General features: G+C 34.3%; 1 protein-coding gene and 1 long non-coding RNA gene across 2 annotated transcripts; both read right to left on the bottom strand.

The window, feature by feature from the left end:
- Positions 1 to 569: 569 nt before the first annotated feature.
- Positions 570 to 4190, bottom strand: LOC124832085 (Pentatricopeptide repeat (PPR) superfamily protein; the record flags this gene model as incomplete). Its single annotated transcript, XM_088099528.1, has 1 exon — positions 570 to 4190. A coding segment is annotated over one exon (2100 nt), but the record flags the coding sequence as incomplete, so codon positions are not given.
- On the bottom strand, positions 570 to 5067 carry LOC148192336 (uncharacterized). Its single transcript, XR_015782305.1, has 2 exons — positions 4804 to 5067; positions 570 to 904 (listed from the first exon to the last, which is right to left on the bottom strand). It is a non-coding gene; the product is annotated as an uncharacterized LOC148192336 (long non-coding RNA).
- Positions 5068 to 15274: the final 10207 nt, after the last annotated feature.

Genomic DNA, 15274 nt, shown 5'->3' with positions numbered 1-15274 from the left:
GTTCATGTGGAACCCTTGTAGTTTCATAATTTAGCTTAAACAATAGAATTGCTTTCATTCCATTTTTTTCTTCTCATAATAAAGTTGACTTTTATTAATGTAGTTGTTTAACGTGGAAGCAAATGATACTTTTGACATGATTTTAGAGTAAAAATACTTTATGTTTGTTAACCACATGCTTAAGCTTCACACCCATTTTTTTTTTGTTTTCTAGCTTGTGTAATTTTTGTGGGTGTTATTGGTATAATCAATTTGAAATTGTCTATTCAATCTGATTTGAAATAGACAGCATTCTTAGATATGAGCCTTTTCGATAAATTTTACATATTTTGAAGTAACACCATAGAAAACGAATTATGACAATGAAACTTCATTTGATTTAATTTCTTTTCCATATTGGAAAAACAATTCGTATTTAGAACCAAATAACGGGTTTTGGCTAATTACAATTGCTATTGTAAATTACATTCACTTTAATAACAGTAAAGTTTAAACAACAACCTAATTTAAAAAATGGGAAACTTTATACAAGTAACTAAATTTATACCAAGCTTTCTATGTCAGCAGGATTCTACAAAGAAATAAAAGAAACTTTTATATTAAGAATATACAGTGTCATGTATACAGTGTCATCAACAAAATAGAGTAATCAAGACGTTCCATATCTTCCCGTAAATGAAAACTTCTGCTGCATAATGCAGGTGAGAACTGATTCATCAAGTTGGTTTCTGACTAACTCTGGCTGGATTTAGGGAATTATCACTTACATCAGCTTCATTCAGTTGTCTACCAGTAGGAAATAAGAAAATAGCTTTGAAGTCCGCATAACATATAGTGACCATCATGCACGAAACTCCCCAAGTCCAAAAACATTAGGAGCATTGGATCAGAAAACAATACGTAACTGTTTAATGCAAAGAAAGTCAAACAATATATTAACATTACAATATAATCCATAAAACAAACACCAAAACAATTAATTGCTTCAATATCTGAATACAACATGGGAACGCCAGAATTATTGAGCATATGCAAATAGTGGCCATCATCAAAGGCCCAGACGAAGTTACTACACATAAGATCACTCCATGTTAGTTAATTCACTATTACGTGGATCAAACTCAACGCAGAAGAAAGTGCATTCCAAATGGTGACATGCGGCTAAAATATGCAACAGATGTTCAGTCAGAACTGGAGTTCTCAGTTGATTTAGATTGTTTATCAAAAGACTCTCTACCTACCCCGTTATCTAAAGAAAAATAACCTTCAAAATATAATTACTTGCAGCTTAATTGATACATGAATCATCACTTGAATCTAATTTACATACACATAGTAAGGAGAAAAACCATCTGAATCTCCCTCTTAGCCATCTAATTTATAATCCCTCCACACTTCCAACTATTACCACTGAACCAATTTTCGAACCACTTTGTAACTCATTCTATGACTTCCTGGAACCTATCAGAAATCAGAAATATTATAAAAGAACTTTTACATAATGGACGGATTATTTGCTAATTGCCACAAATATATATATTAAGTGTTATTCATATTATTTAGAGAGACCAATCCAAAGTTAAATATCAGAGTCACCTTTCTCTCAATGAGTAAAGATAATGCAGAGTTTTAATTCAAATAAAAATTAGAATATGCAAAAACAGATTATCAATTCTAAATGCAGTGTGGAACAAATTTAGGCTTATCTATGGAAGACAGTGACAAAGATCAGTTAGTTACTTATTATGCCACAGAAAAGAGCGTTTAGTTCATGTTGAGAAATTATTACTCAACTGATCTTAAATTGTTCGGCCAAATTGCTCTATGGAGTTCCTCAATCAGGGCAATTTGGGTGTGGCATGTCCCTAGATTATTTTTTATTATTAGCCTTCATGGTTTTGGTAGAATAACAAACTAACCATTTTGTGGCAATGAACAACCTATCCTGCTTCGATAGTATTGGGGCCAAACTCTGACATATTTAAGGATTCATTGGCACAGCACTGGATTTAGAAATTTGGCCTTCTTAACAGGAGTTTGCTGAAAAACATGGAGGTACAACGGCACATGAATTTCATCAGAGACCTTCTTTAATCAATACCGACCCATTTCCTAAATTCCTGAACATGCTCAAGCCGTTTGCTTTGTGCTTCTGTTCTTGTATTTGATACTTTTAAACTCCTATAAAGATTTTTATGAAGTCTAAGGAACTCAATTTTGTAAATCCACTTGTCAGCATACATGTTATGGTCTCTCATATGGCTAATGACCTCCATCACTCTCTCAAAGTAACCACCTCGAAGAAAGTTTAGCAATAGTAACTCATAGAGATCTCTGTTTCCCACTAAATTGTCACTCTTCATGAATCTCTTAATGTCTCCCCACAAGATTGTGATCTCACGATACATACCAAGAGAAGAATATCCACACATTAAAAAAGAAAAAGTTTGACTTGTGGGCTGAACATTCATGCTAAGCATTCTTCTATATGCCTTTAATGCATCCTCTATCATTCTGGCCTTGCAGAAAAAGAAAATGGAAGAATTGAAGTTATACACCAAAGGAAAAATTGTCTGATCTTCATCTTCCAATATTTGAGCTAAGGCAATGGCCAAATCTGTTTTACCAGGTGAATTTAAAGTTTTTTCACAGAGGTTGTGTTTGCCCGTAGCATCATCAGATAACCCTTTGTTCAACAAACCAACCTTTTTCATTTGTTTTAGTAGTGCCTTTGCTTCTCTTTGCAATCCCCGCTTCTGGTATGCCGACACAATTAACAGATACATATCCTGACCCATTGGAGAACCAGTAACCTCTATATCATCCAAAATGTCATGAGCACACTCAAGCCATCCTAATTGAATACAAGAACTGATTACATCAAAACACAAACTGGAGCCTGCCACTGAACATAATTCCCCTTGAATAGTAAGTAAGAGTTTTGAAAGTTCACCAATCCTCCCATCTTTCTTGTAACCACTGATAAACTTAGCCAAAGCTCTATTACTAAGAACTAGTTTCCCACCCCTATAGAAGATTAAAACCTGTCTGCTTTCAACTTTAAGGACAAAATCCTTACACATTTGCTCAGGTTCAATGTGTATCTTCAATGCACTCCTAAGGTTAGGAGATCCAATGGAAATAAAACAAGGATTCTGCAAGTGTTTCCCATATTCTTTCTTAACATTACAATTATGCGAGCTAGTCATATCCAGAACAAGCTTAGCTGCAGCAGCAATGTCATTAAATTTGAAGTGCAAGCTCAGCAAACTATCATAGAACTGACAATAGTGACAAACATAAGCAGCCGAAACTCTGTCAATATGATCTTTCAATTCCTGCATTTCATCTCTCAGACCATTCATCTCTAGAATCTGTGAAATTATTACAATGGAGTGTGCGTCAGCCACGGTCCCAGTCAGCGACATTAGTTCAATCAGTCTCAGGCCTTTTAAAGACAATTTAAACTTCACACAAGCATCAAGAACAAGGTTAAAGACCAAGGTATCCAGCTTGACTGTGACTGCATGGTGAACCTTCTTATCATTCAAGCAGTAAAGATCACAAACTTGAAACAGATAATTGGATGAAAGATGTGTTCCAATTTCTGACTTCACAATATGAAAAACAACCAAGGACAATAAATGCATAGAGGGCACACACCCTTTGTCAAGCATCAACCAAAGTATCACTAAGGCAGGGGATGGCATTTGCAACCTAGCAAGGGAGAGTGCAAGTTTGGTTAAGGTATCATCATGAAGTAAACCAGACTTCTCTCTAACAATCTGCAACACCAAATCACAAGCTTTTCGCATCCAAACATGATTGGAAGAATAGGACAATTGAACAATGAGTTGGTTCAATAGATGAACCTCAGGGTAACCATAAAGGCTTCTAAAATCCTGAAAGGACTCCCATGCTTCATGCACCTGATGATTCCTCAAAGCAAACTTAAGCTTTCCCAATAGAATATCTTTGGTGGAACGTTCCCATGATAATCTTTCACTGTTCCCAGAAGTGGAAAATTTTTGCAGAAATGGACTGAGCTGCTCAAAGCAGACATGTCCTTGCAAAATCTTGCCTAAACGAAAAACCTTTCTGAAAAAGTGGTTACGAATAGGGCTGTCAAAACAGGCCAGCCCAGCCTGATTGACCCAGCCCACTTTGGCCCACCTCCTCAATGGACTGGCTCAACCCAGCCCACCTGAAAAATAAAAAGAATAATTTAGACCAGCCCCACCGGCCCACTTAAATTTAAAAAAATTGAAGGAATACCAATCTAAAATGGAAATTGTCAATGACTACAAAATGAAAACTCCAAATATCATATGCTGAATCAGAATACAAAGCAATGACTACTTTAACTTCTAAGTTGCTATGACTTAGACAAATCCTACTTGCTTTATCCGTGAACATGTACAATCTGAATTCATTAAATTAGAACATATAAAATCACAATATCCATCTCAGCCACTGATAGAAATTTCACCAAAACTGGAACATGTTGTGGGTGAATAACTCAACATAATAACTCCATGTTCTATCCGTGAATATATACAATCTGAACTCATTAAATTCGAACAAATAAAAATAAAAATATCAACCTCAGCCAGTGATAGAAATTTCACCAAAATTAGAACATGTTTCGGGAGAATAACTCAAACTAATAACACCGATATGCTTTATCCGTGAACATGTACAATCTAAATTCATTAGATTGGAATATAAAATCACAATATCAATCTCAGTCACTGAAATAAATTTCACTACAATTAATCTGTAATAACAACAAAAACAAAGTACCTTCAAGGAAAATCTTGCTCTCACTGTTACGGGAGGAGAAGAGGCGGCGGCGGTTGCGGTATGAAGAAATCCCGTTGAGTCGCCGGAAATCTGGTCGATTAGCGTATAGGAGGCAGGCTCCTCGCGGAGGAGGCCCGTCGCGTCGCGGAGGCGTGCGGCGGCGGAGGGCTAGTATTGTTTACTGGGAGGAGAGTGTGTGTGCACAGGTGCTTAATAATGATACCTGTGTGTGCTGCCAAGTGAGAACCTAAACACTTTAAGAGTTTCAATATCTCAGATTTAATTTTTTTATGTCAAAATTATAAGTTTAATGTGAATATATATATATATATATATATATATATATATATATATATATATATATATATATCAATTTATAAAAAATATATATATTTTATTATAAACTTTTTTTTTACCTTAAATTAAATAGAAATATTTTTAAAACTGCATTACTACCTATAAAACGTCTTCTTTTGTATTATTATTATTATCTAAAATAATAACTTTGTTACGCCTTAAATTTGATTTTTTTATAATTTTTTTATTAATGTGAATTCATTAATATGAAAGCACTGTTACCCTGTCATCAAATGTTTTTGAAAGAAATAAAAAAATTCCTAAATGTTTCCACATTTAATTTTTTTTGTTAATAACATAAATAATTTGTATTTTTATAGATAGTAGTTACATAATTTAAGCGTATTTATATTCTAAGACCTGAAAATAGAGTATTATAGAGTAGGTGTGTTAAAATAATGAGACAAATTATTTTAATTAAAATTAATCTTATAATATAAATAGAATTTTATAAACATTTTTCCTTATTCTAATAACACTTCATCTCTCTAGAACTCTATTCCTCAGAGTTCTCTGACTTCTCTCTATAATCTTTCTCTGCTGAGTTTTCTGTTTGACGATCAGGAGGTGCCTAGGCGATCCTGACGTTGAGCGCTTCGTTTTGGACCGATCAATTTAGTGTTCTTCAGCTAGTAAGTGGTTTCCATTGTTGTCCGTTTTATGTGGATTGTGAACATGCACTGTTCCGTTTTGCATGTGGTTAAAATTTTTTTTCCATTTTCTAGCTCAATTTAGGTTCTAAGTATTGTTCTCTATCACCAATTGGTGAGTTGTAGGTTTCTGTTGAGTTCCCTTGTAGTGCAAGGTATGACTGGTGTATCTGTGAGCTGAATTATTTGTCTCCAAGGTATGGGAAGCTAGAAACTTTATCTCAATTGGTTATATGATATGTGTGTATGATAAATTCTGAATTAGTATGCTGTTTTGTGTCACTGGTTGAATTCTGAGTAAATTAAATAGTATGTACTGTAATATGGAGTGTATGAAATTGTAATGTGTTGTTGATGAATTGTTTTGGATGAATCTAAGTGCTGTAATTGTGTATGTTGTAGGTAGTTAATGTGAGTACTCTGTTGTGGTAGTGATGAGGTATGAAGTGAAGTGGTTTGAGCTTGTTTAGAGTCAATTTAGAGGAAGTGAGGTAGTGAATTTGAGTATTAGAGGTCAAGTGTTGTTAGAGGCTGCTGGGGTAGTTTAGACAGGTCATTTGTGACTTGTTTGAGTCATCAAACTGGTTAAAATCAGGTTCAAAGTGGTAAATTAGGATTTGGGTCTCTAAGTTAATGAAATTGAGGTTTTTGAGTAGCATTTGATGCATAAACACTTTAGATTGAGGATAGGTAGGTCTAAAATCACTTAGTCAAGTCTAATTAAGCATATACAACGAATTAGGAGTGTTAGAAGTTGGGAAAGTTGAGTGGAATTGGTGAGGATTGGTTGAGTTGCATAATTCTACAGAATTTTGTTCTACAGAATTTCGTTCTGCAGATTATGCAGACTCGCTGTGGGAATGGATTTGCATAGCGAGTCACCTTGGCGAGGTGCTATCTGCCAAGGCACTCGCATAGCGATGAGGGCGCTGTGCGAGTGGATTGAGAGGGTTGCTCTCTGTTTGTCAATCCGCATAGCGAATCAAATCGCTATGCGATTGGTTGGGGTCTAGAACCATTATTCTTTTTATTCGAAAAGCGAGTGCGTCTCGCTCTGCGAGTGTTTAGGAAGTCTGAGTCTTTGTCTGAGGTTCTCGCATAGCGAGTTGGGACACTATGCGAGGGGTTGGGGTCTGATACATTTCACATTTTATTCGCATAGCGAGTGTAATTGCTATGCGAGAAGTTAAGAGGAGTTGGTCTTTGTCTAAGGATTTCGCAAGGCGAGTTAGGTCGCTGTGTGAGAAGCTTATGGCTTCACTATGCGAAGGTGTGCGCTGTGCGAGGGGTTCAGTTCTAGTTCAATTCCCTTGGGATCTTAAGTTGTTTTAAATGAACATTAAGTGTTGTATGAAGTAAGTTGAAGTTGTATCATGTAATATTCGTGGTTATTGATGTATGTTATATTCAAAAGTGTAAAGTTCAAGTGTGGTTAATGGACGTAATTCCATGATCCTCAAGGAGAGGAGACATGGTGGTGCACTATGTTGTGATTCAAAGTGAAATCTCTAGTTGAGATTCAAGTAAGTTTAAAATGGATGCAGGAGCTTAGTCTTGGGGGTTATCCTGAAACTCCAATGGTCTCTCATTCCCAAGTAGAGATGATTGATCCATGTCGTGAGGAGTAGTAGGATGTCCTAGTCTTGGGTGCTTCCAATATGGCCCAAGGTGAGTGATAACGGACTAACCTCGTGAGTGTGGTAGGGTGAAACCCATTGGCAATGGCTTTGCAAAGCAGTAGAAGCCACCACGAGTGCACGACCGCCATAGCTCGTCAATCATTCTAAGTCCGGACAGTCAAAGTTAGTGTGGTGTTATGTGTAAAGGGTTTAAGTGATGTGAATGAATAATATGTTTGTATGAAGTTAAATAAATTGATGTATGATTAATCTTTGTTTAAACTAGCTTACCCTGTTGTGTGCTTGTATTTTGTATGTTCTGTTGTTTTTCTTCTGCAATGACCATCCTTTGAATGTGAGCAGCGAAAGAAGAGGTCTCTCTGGAACAAATATTGGATGAAGGTGATGCTGCTGAGTAGTTGACTTAGTTAGTAGGGACCTTGTGTATAGTTTTGAGTTTTCTTTAGGTTATATATATATATATATATATATATATATATATATATATATATATATATATATAAACTTTAAATTTATAGTTGTTTTTGGATGGCTGTAAAAGTAACATTTTATACTCTAGATGGATAACTGTATTATTTAGTATACATGTAGCTTCTCTTTAATACAGTGTATACTATATATTTTGGGATGTTACATATATGATGTATAATTAAAATAAAATATAAACAAAAATGCAAAATATATACAAACGCATATAAACACGTGGATTTAGAAATTAAGTATATACATATGCATTAAAGAAAGTATAATTTATTATCCACAACATATAAAAAGAATTATGCTTAATCACGAAACTATCACGGATAAAGATGCAAATATTATCTTCTGAATAGGTAAAGTTTACAAAATATTATTAACACATAAATCAATCATAGTTTTTGCATTACCAAATAAATCATAACATTAAATATTTTCCACTTGAGATTAATATTTGATTTCTGATTAAGATATGTTTGGATATTAACTTGTCTCAGTATAATTACAACAATCCTTTGTAGAGTTCCTTCTTTATATGATGCAAAATAATTTTCATTGATTTTTCATCATATGATACTTTCACTTGAGTTAGATTATTAATAAAAATAAATACTAATATTATGTGAGATTAACACCTAGATAACTGTCACTCTGAAAATACATGTAATCTCATGGCATTCACTTTCCATAACCATATATATATGCATATCATCCACCAAGCACTGATATAAAAATATGACATTATAATTCAATTATGCAACAATTAGAAGAAACCTTAAAAATAAGTTCTAACAAATGGAACACAACGGGACCACAATGCTCAAAGCGTTTTATTTTAGATACATAATTATTTTTGTGAGAGAAAAGTTCAAAATCCATAATTTTGATTAAGTGTTAATAATAACAAAATATAAAATATATTCATGGGATGAAAGTATTTGTTTAATCATTAGGCGTATCAAAGTGAACCAATTCAGTTCACACAGATTGACTTATTATGAATTGAGTTAAAAAGTTATTAACTTAATCCAACTTATTTTTAAGTGAGTTATAAATTTTTTAACCTATATCAACTAACGATATTGATGAGTTAATGAGTTACTCATTTACAAATATTTTGTTTTTGCAATTTGTATCGTTAGGTCAGATGATCAACTATAGACAAGTGGTCGGACGGTCAACTATCATTGATAGGCCAAACGGTCCAAGAAACAAGAAATTATCACTAACACTAATTAACTTAGAGTAAAGTGTGATTATCAACAATTGGATTACAATTAGGCCGTCGCCATTCCGAAAACCATAAATACAAGTTGAGACCAAAAGGTAGGTGATTGCATTTAATACATATTAATTGTTTGAATGACCAAATCTTTATTGACTTTAGCATCGGAGTATGTAAAACCCAAGAAAATAGGAGTTTTAGAAATAAAGTTATATTGAGACTTGGGTATATTTCTTTTAAGAGTTGATATGTTTAACAAGGTGTTGTGTAGCTCACTTGGTGAGAGCTCTCTGATGGGCTAAGTTATTTTTTGTGTACATCTTTATTAGAACATTTTGATTTTATTTTAATAAAGTGCAACACATGTTTTAGTATGTTTGTTGGATTGTGATACGTGGGTGTTATTACCAATGTGATGTGTTGGCTTGTTGATAGAAATGTTGTCTAGGATTGAATGGTCCTGAGTTCAATTCCTAGGGAGAAAGCTTAAAGGAGACCTTAGTTTTAATTATATCTGTTATTATAAGTGAGGAAATATAGGAGAAGGATCTATATGGTTTTCAAAGATTGAATACAGATTTTTAAAAGAATTTAGATAAGCTGGAAATTGAAAAGAGAGAATAGGAGGGATGGCTTCATTTTAGAAACCTTAAACCCTACGTGAAAAGAGAGAGAAGGACGTGTTTTAGAGAAAGGAAAAGTATTAGCAAAATGATGAAGATGAAGTTTTGATGATGTCCAAATCAAGTCAAGATATATCGAGATTCAAGAAGATCCTTTGAAGACTTGTTTTGCTATTAAAAGCTTTTGTAATAATTGTAGTTTAATGTTTAGGACTTAGATTTGTAGTAGGTTTTGATTCTTGTACTTTCATACTTTGTATTTGCTGTTCAGAATAAAAAACACACGGTTTTAATCGATTTAATCAAGTATTAATCGATTAAAACGTTGCAGGTGTTGAAAACTCAACTGGCCCGGAAATAATCGATTAATACCTATTTTAATCGATTAATTAATCGATTAATCCTTAAAATAATCGATTAAAGGTGACCGTTGGAGTTTTCTGACTTTTGAAAACTAGTCGTTGTACTCATTTTAATCGATTAACACTTGTATTAATCGATTAAAAGCGTTAAATGACTGGAAACGAAGAACAGAAGAGTATTTGCGTGAGTCTATAAATAGGCTCTCATTTTCCATCAACAACAACTCTTCCCTTGTGCTCTAGTACTCAGAAATCATTGAGACTTGTGTGTTCTTGTTCGGCTTGTGAAACTCGTGTTTGTGGAGCTGGTGAAGTGTTGCTACGGTGATAGAGGAAATAGCCAGTTCATCCTTGGTGTGTCTGAGGAGGTGTTCGGAAGAGGAAGTTCATCCTTCGTGAAGTATTCGGAGGAGGTGTTCATCCTTTGTGAAGACTTAAAGGAGGTGCAGGTTCATCTCTTGTGGTATCAAGAGAGGTGGTTTCTAAACTTTTACAAATTGTTTCTTTGTGATTGTAATTTGTAATTGTTTTGTGAGTAGTGAACTGTTTATGTTGTTTTGAGATAAGCGACTGGACGTAGGATTGGTAAGATCCGAACTAGGATAAAATCATCTGTGCAAATTTCTCTCAACCTTACTCTCTTTATTATTTGCTTGGTAAGTTTAATTGAGTAGAAATCTAAAGGCACACGTTCGTATTAAAAACCCTCTTGGTTTGTTATCCCACGTTAACCATTCCGCTGCAGCCGCTCTGACAATTGGCATCAGAGCTTGATTTGATAGTTATTCAAATGGCAGGAACATATCAAACTTTTGCAAAGGGTGCTTCTATCAATAGACCACCCCTATTCACAGGTGAAAATTATGCATTCTAGAAGGTTAGAATGCAAATATTTTTTGAGTCTATTGATGTTGATATTTGGGAAGCTATTGCATTTGGCCCTTTTGTTCCTACTAACAATATGCAGGAACCAAAGTGCTGAGAGTGACCCACGAAGGTACATATGACGTAAAGAGAGCAAGAAAGAATACCCTAATTCAAGAATACGAAATGTTCAGAATGAAGCAAGGAGAAACAATTTCAGACGTTCAGAAACGTTTTACAAACATCATTAATAATCTTATTGGACTAGGTAAGTCTTTCGAAAATGATGAACTTAATATAAAATTTTTGAAATCTTTAGACAGGTCGTGGCAACCAAAGGTGACTGCAATTTCTGAGTCACAAAACCTCAATACATTGACTATGGCGACATTATTTGGGAAATTGAGAGAGCACGAGCTTGACCTCGGAAGACTAGATGAAGAAGAAGCAAAAGCAAAAACTAAGAAAAAGAGTCTAGCCTTAAAATCTGAGGTAGAAAGGAGCAAGAGCAAAATAGAAGATGAGGACTCGGAAGATGAAGAAAATTTGAGACTCATGATAAAAAGGCTCAACAGGTTCATGAAGTCAAAAGACAAAGGAAGAGTCAAATACGAAAAGAGAGAAAATCAAGGATCTTCCTCAAACTATAGATGTTATGGTTGCGGAGAAAGGGGGCATTTAAAAGCTGACTACCCAAATCAAAAGAAGGATGAAGAAATAAAAGAAATGAAGTTCTTCAAGAAGAAGAAAGCCTACATCGCATGGGACGATGACAACAAAACAATTTCTAACATAAGCAATTCTGATGAAGAAGCAAACATCTGTTTAGTGGTGAACGACGACGCTGGAAGTCAAGTAAGTACATCTAGCGATTCTGATAATTATAGTCAAATTAGTGAAGATGAATTGTATGAAACTTATGCTGCTTTAATAGTAGAATCAGAAAAATTAGATAAAGCTCATAAGAAACTGAAAAAGAATTTCAAAGAATTAAAATTGAATTTTGAAGATATTTCTGAAGAAAATAAAAATTTAAAATTAGACTTTGAAAATATTCTTGAAGAGAATAAAAATTTGAAAAATAAAATTTTATTTTATGAAAAGGGTAAATTTACTAGTAGTGATGAATGTGCATCTTGTGAATAAAAACTTGATAAACAAAATTTTAATCCCTGAAAACAGAGTCAAAAACTTGTTAAAACCTCGGCAAGTGTACCGAATCGTATCAAGTAATAATAAATGGTAAGACCAAGTATCGTTTCCCAAGAGACTCACGACACTAAACAGTTATGTGATTACTCAACTAATTAAGACTCTAAAGAACAAATTTTGGGGTTTTTTTAATGCAAATTCAATGAAATAAACATGAATGCAATTTGATCAATTGAGGCTAAACACAAGAATGAATGGATGAAGTTGATGATATTGTTGTTGGGTTTAGATTTCACTTAATTTACTCTCATGCATATATGAATTCATCTTCTTCATTAATGTTAATGCCACTTTCTAATTTACCTTAAACCCGATGTCTCGGTGAAGAAACCCTAATCATAATTACTAGTTCACAATGTCTTGTCTCCCTTGCAATTAATCATGCATTACATTCGCACAGAAGCTTAAAGGCAACCGATCCTCTTATTCCTATGTCTAGGTAATATTGCTTCCGGGAGAATTTCCCCAGTTCTAGATTTCTCCGTATGTGTCCATATCGACAAAATCAAAGATCATGCAATTGAATGAGTTAAAGAAACCATGCAAAGAGTAAAGAGCAAAAAACCCTAACAATTAATGAAGTAAAGCATTTATAGTAAGAATGAATTCAATACATGAGAGTTTAAGAGGTTACATCTTTCCCAACAACAAATAAGGTTTAGTTCCCCATGATCATGGAGAAACTAGACGAATAATGGAATGAAAGAATGAAAGAGATAGAAAAACCCTAGAAAGAGAAGAGGAGACTCCTGCATCGCCAAATCTACCCCAAGGGGTGAAAAGTGTGTTTCTGTGCTCAAGCCATCAAAAGATACAATCCCTAGGATGTGCAAGTCCTTAAATAGAACATAAAAATAACAGAAAATAGGTCCAAGCCCATAAAAATAACAGAAAACAGGTCCAAGCACACGTCGTCGGCGCTCAGTGCCCTAAGTGGGGTGCCCGGACGGAAAACGACATTGGCGCTCAGCGCTACTTTTTTCGCACACTGGTTGACTTTTCTGCACTCTGGTTGACTGGTTGACTTTTCTGCATTCCAACCATTCGGTACTTTAACTCTTCTTTCAAATCATTCCAATAGCCTACAAAATCAAGGGAATCTAGCCCAAACCCATTAAATTCACCTTCAACTCTCTTATTCATAAAACTAAAGTAAAAACATGAGTTCAAGCAAGCTTCTAAGTCAAAAATGGTGTTTTTAATATCAAAATTAAGTATAAAAGTAACGGTTTTTCAACCGTTATCACAACCCCAAACTTGGAACTTTGCTTATCCTCAAGCAAAATGTAACATGGCTTAAACAAAATACTCATACTACAATGGTCTAGCACACCAAAAACCATTTTTCTCTTAGGACAAGTAAATCACTCATGAATGCTCATCATAGAAAGATTAGTCAAGATATAATGATGCTTTAGCCAATCAAGCTTTAATTATGGTGATCACATAATCAAGACATACACAATAGATGCAAACCTCATGAATAATCAATCAACCAAGCAAGAATGTTATCATATAGTGTATGGAACAATTCTTCACCAAAGACAGTGTTTCACTCAAGCACTCAAAAGTGTTTCACTCAAACTCAAAGGTGTATAGTGAGGTATCACTCTTACACTCTACCATCACAATGTCACATGTATGAACTTTGCCTTTCATTTAACCACATATCAAACACACTCACAAGCAAGTTATCATCACAAGGACTTTTCAAGGCTTGTATTGAGGCTGGGCTAAGAAGAAAATTGGTTTTTCTAGACAACAAAATTCTTGAGTTAAGAGAGTGCACAATTCATTTATTCTAATTAAATCTCAACTCTCTTTCTTCTTTTATGTGAGAAACAAATATTCCACTCATTCCCAAACTTTACTTGCATTGAGCTTAACCTTTTCTTTTCTTCTCTTTTGCTTTTTGCTTTTTCCCAATGCTTTTTAATGAATTTCACAAATTTATTTTCGGTTTCTCACCACCCCAAACTTTAACCATTCTCCATTACCACAAAAACATACTCTACTTAACTCAAGGTAAGGATTTCAAAAAGGGTTTTTCCACTTTTCAAATTTAGGCTCAAGGTGCAAAGGTTAGAGAAAACATTGATCTTTATTGGGTTCACCTATAAAAATTGGCTCTAAGGGAGAAGAAAAACATGTCCTTGATCTTTTATAACAAGCAAGCAAGTGGTTTAATCATAGAAAATTAGACAAAATCAATCATGCTTCCAAAGCAATAACACTCAATCAATCCAAAACTCTGGAGCCTAATCTCTCGCAAGTTAACTCAAGTTCTACAATTTGATAAACATCCTGCCCAGCATATTAATCACAATTGAAATCATGCATCTGTTTTTAAGAATACTATGAGCAACCACCATATATGCTTAAAAAGCCTCAACAATCATTAACTCAACATGCATCATAGAACAATAGAGTAAACACAAGTATATTATTCATCACAAACAACAGTTTATCACATCATACCAAACCATTGCACACAACTCATTAAACCAAGTACTTAAGCAAAAATAAAAATAAAACAAAATTCAAATAAAGCAAAAACATAAAAATTGTGATCCAACAACATCCATTAATAGATGCTGTCAGTAACATCCATGAGTAGATGTCTAGTATCATAACATCCATCAGTAGATGCTCTAATCTAAATCTTCCAGCATCCATCAGTAGATGTGAATCCTTCTCATCAACATCTATCAGTAGATGCTAATCTTTCTCATCTTCATCGGCATCCATCAGTAGACGCCTTCAGTAGCATCCATCAATAAACGCTTAATCACATAGCATCCATCAGTAGACACTATCATTCATCACCCTCATCATAGCAACATCCATAAATAAATGTTGTCATCTGAGTCTTCCTAGCATCCCTCAGTAGATGTTGTCCAACATCCATCAGTAGATGTTGTAATTCATGCAAAGCAAATTCAAATCCAAAAGAAAAAGTCAGAAATTGGGTTGCCTCCCAATAAGCGCTTGTTTAACGTCATGAGCCTGACACCATTAAGCACAATCTGCATATATGATGTTGTAGTTCCTTTTGCTTTCA

The sequence above is a fragment of the Vigna umbellata genome, chromosome 9, assembly GCF_029865625.1.
Source record: "Vigna umbellata cultivar VRB3 chromosome 9, Vumbellata_1.0, whole genome shotgun sequence".
Taxonomy (NCBI): Eukaryota; Viridiplantae; Streptophyta; class Magnoliopsida; order Fabales; family Fabaceae; genus Vigna; species Vigna umbellata.
Note: the sequence above shows the minus strand (reverse complement) of the source record. Positions and strands in the feature narration are given on the sequence as shown.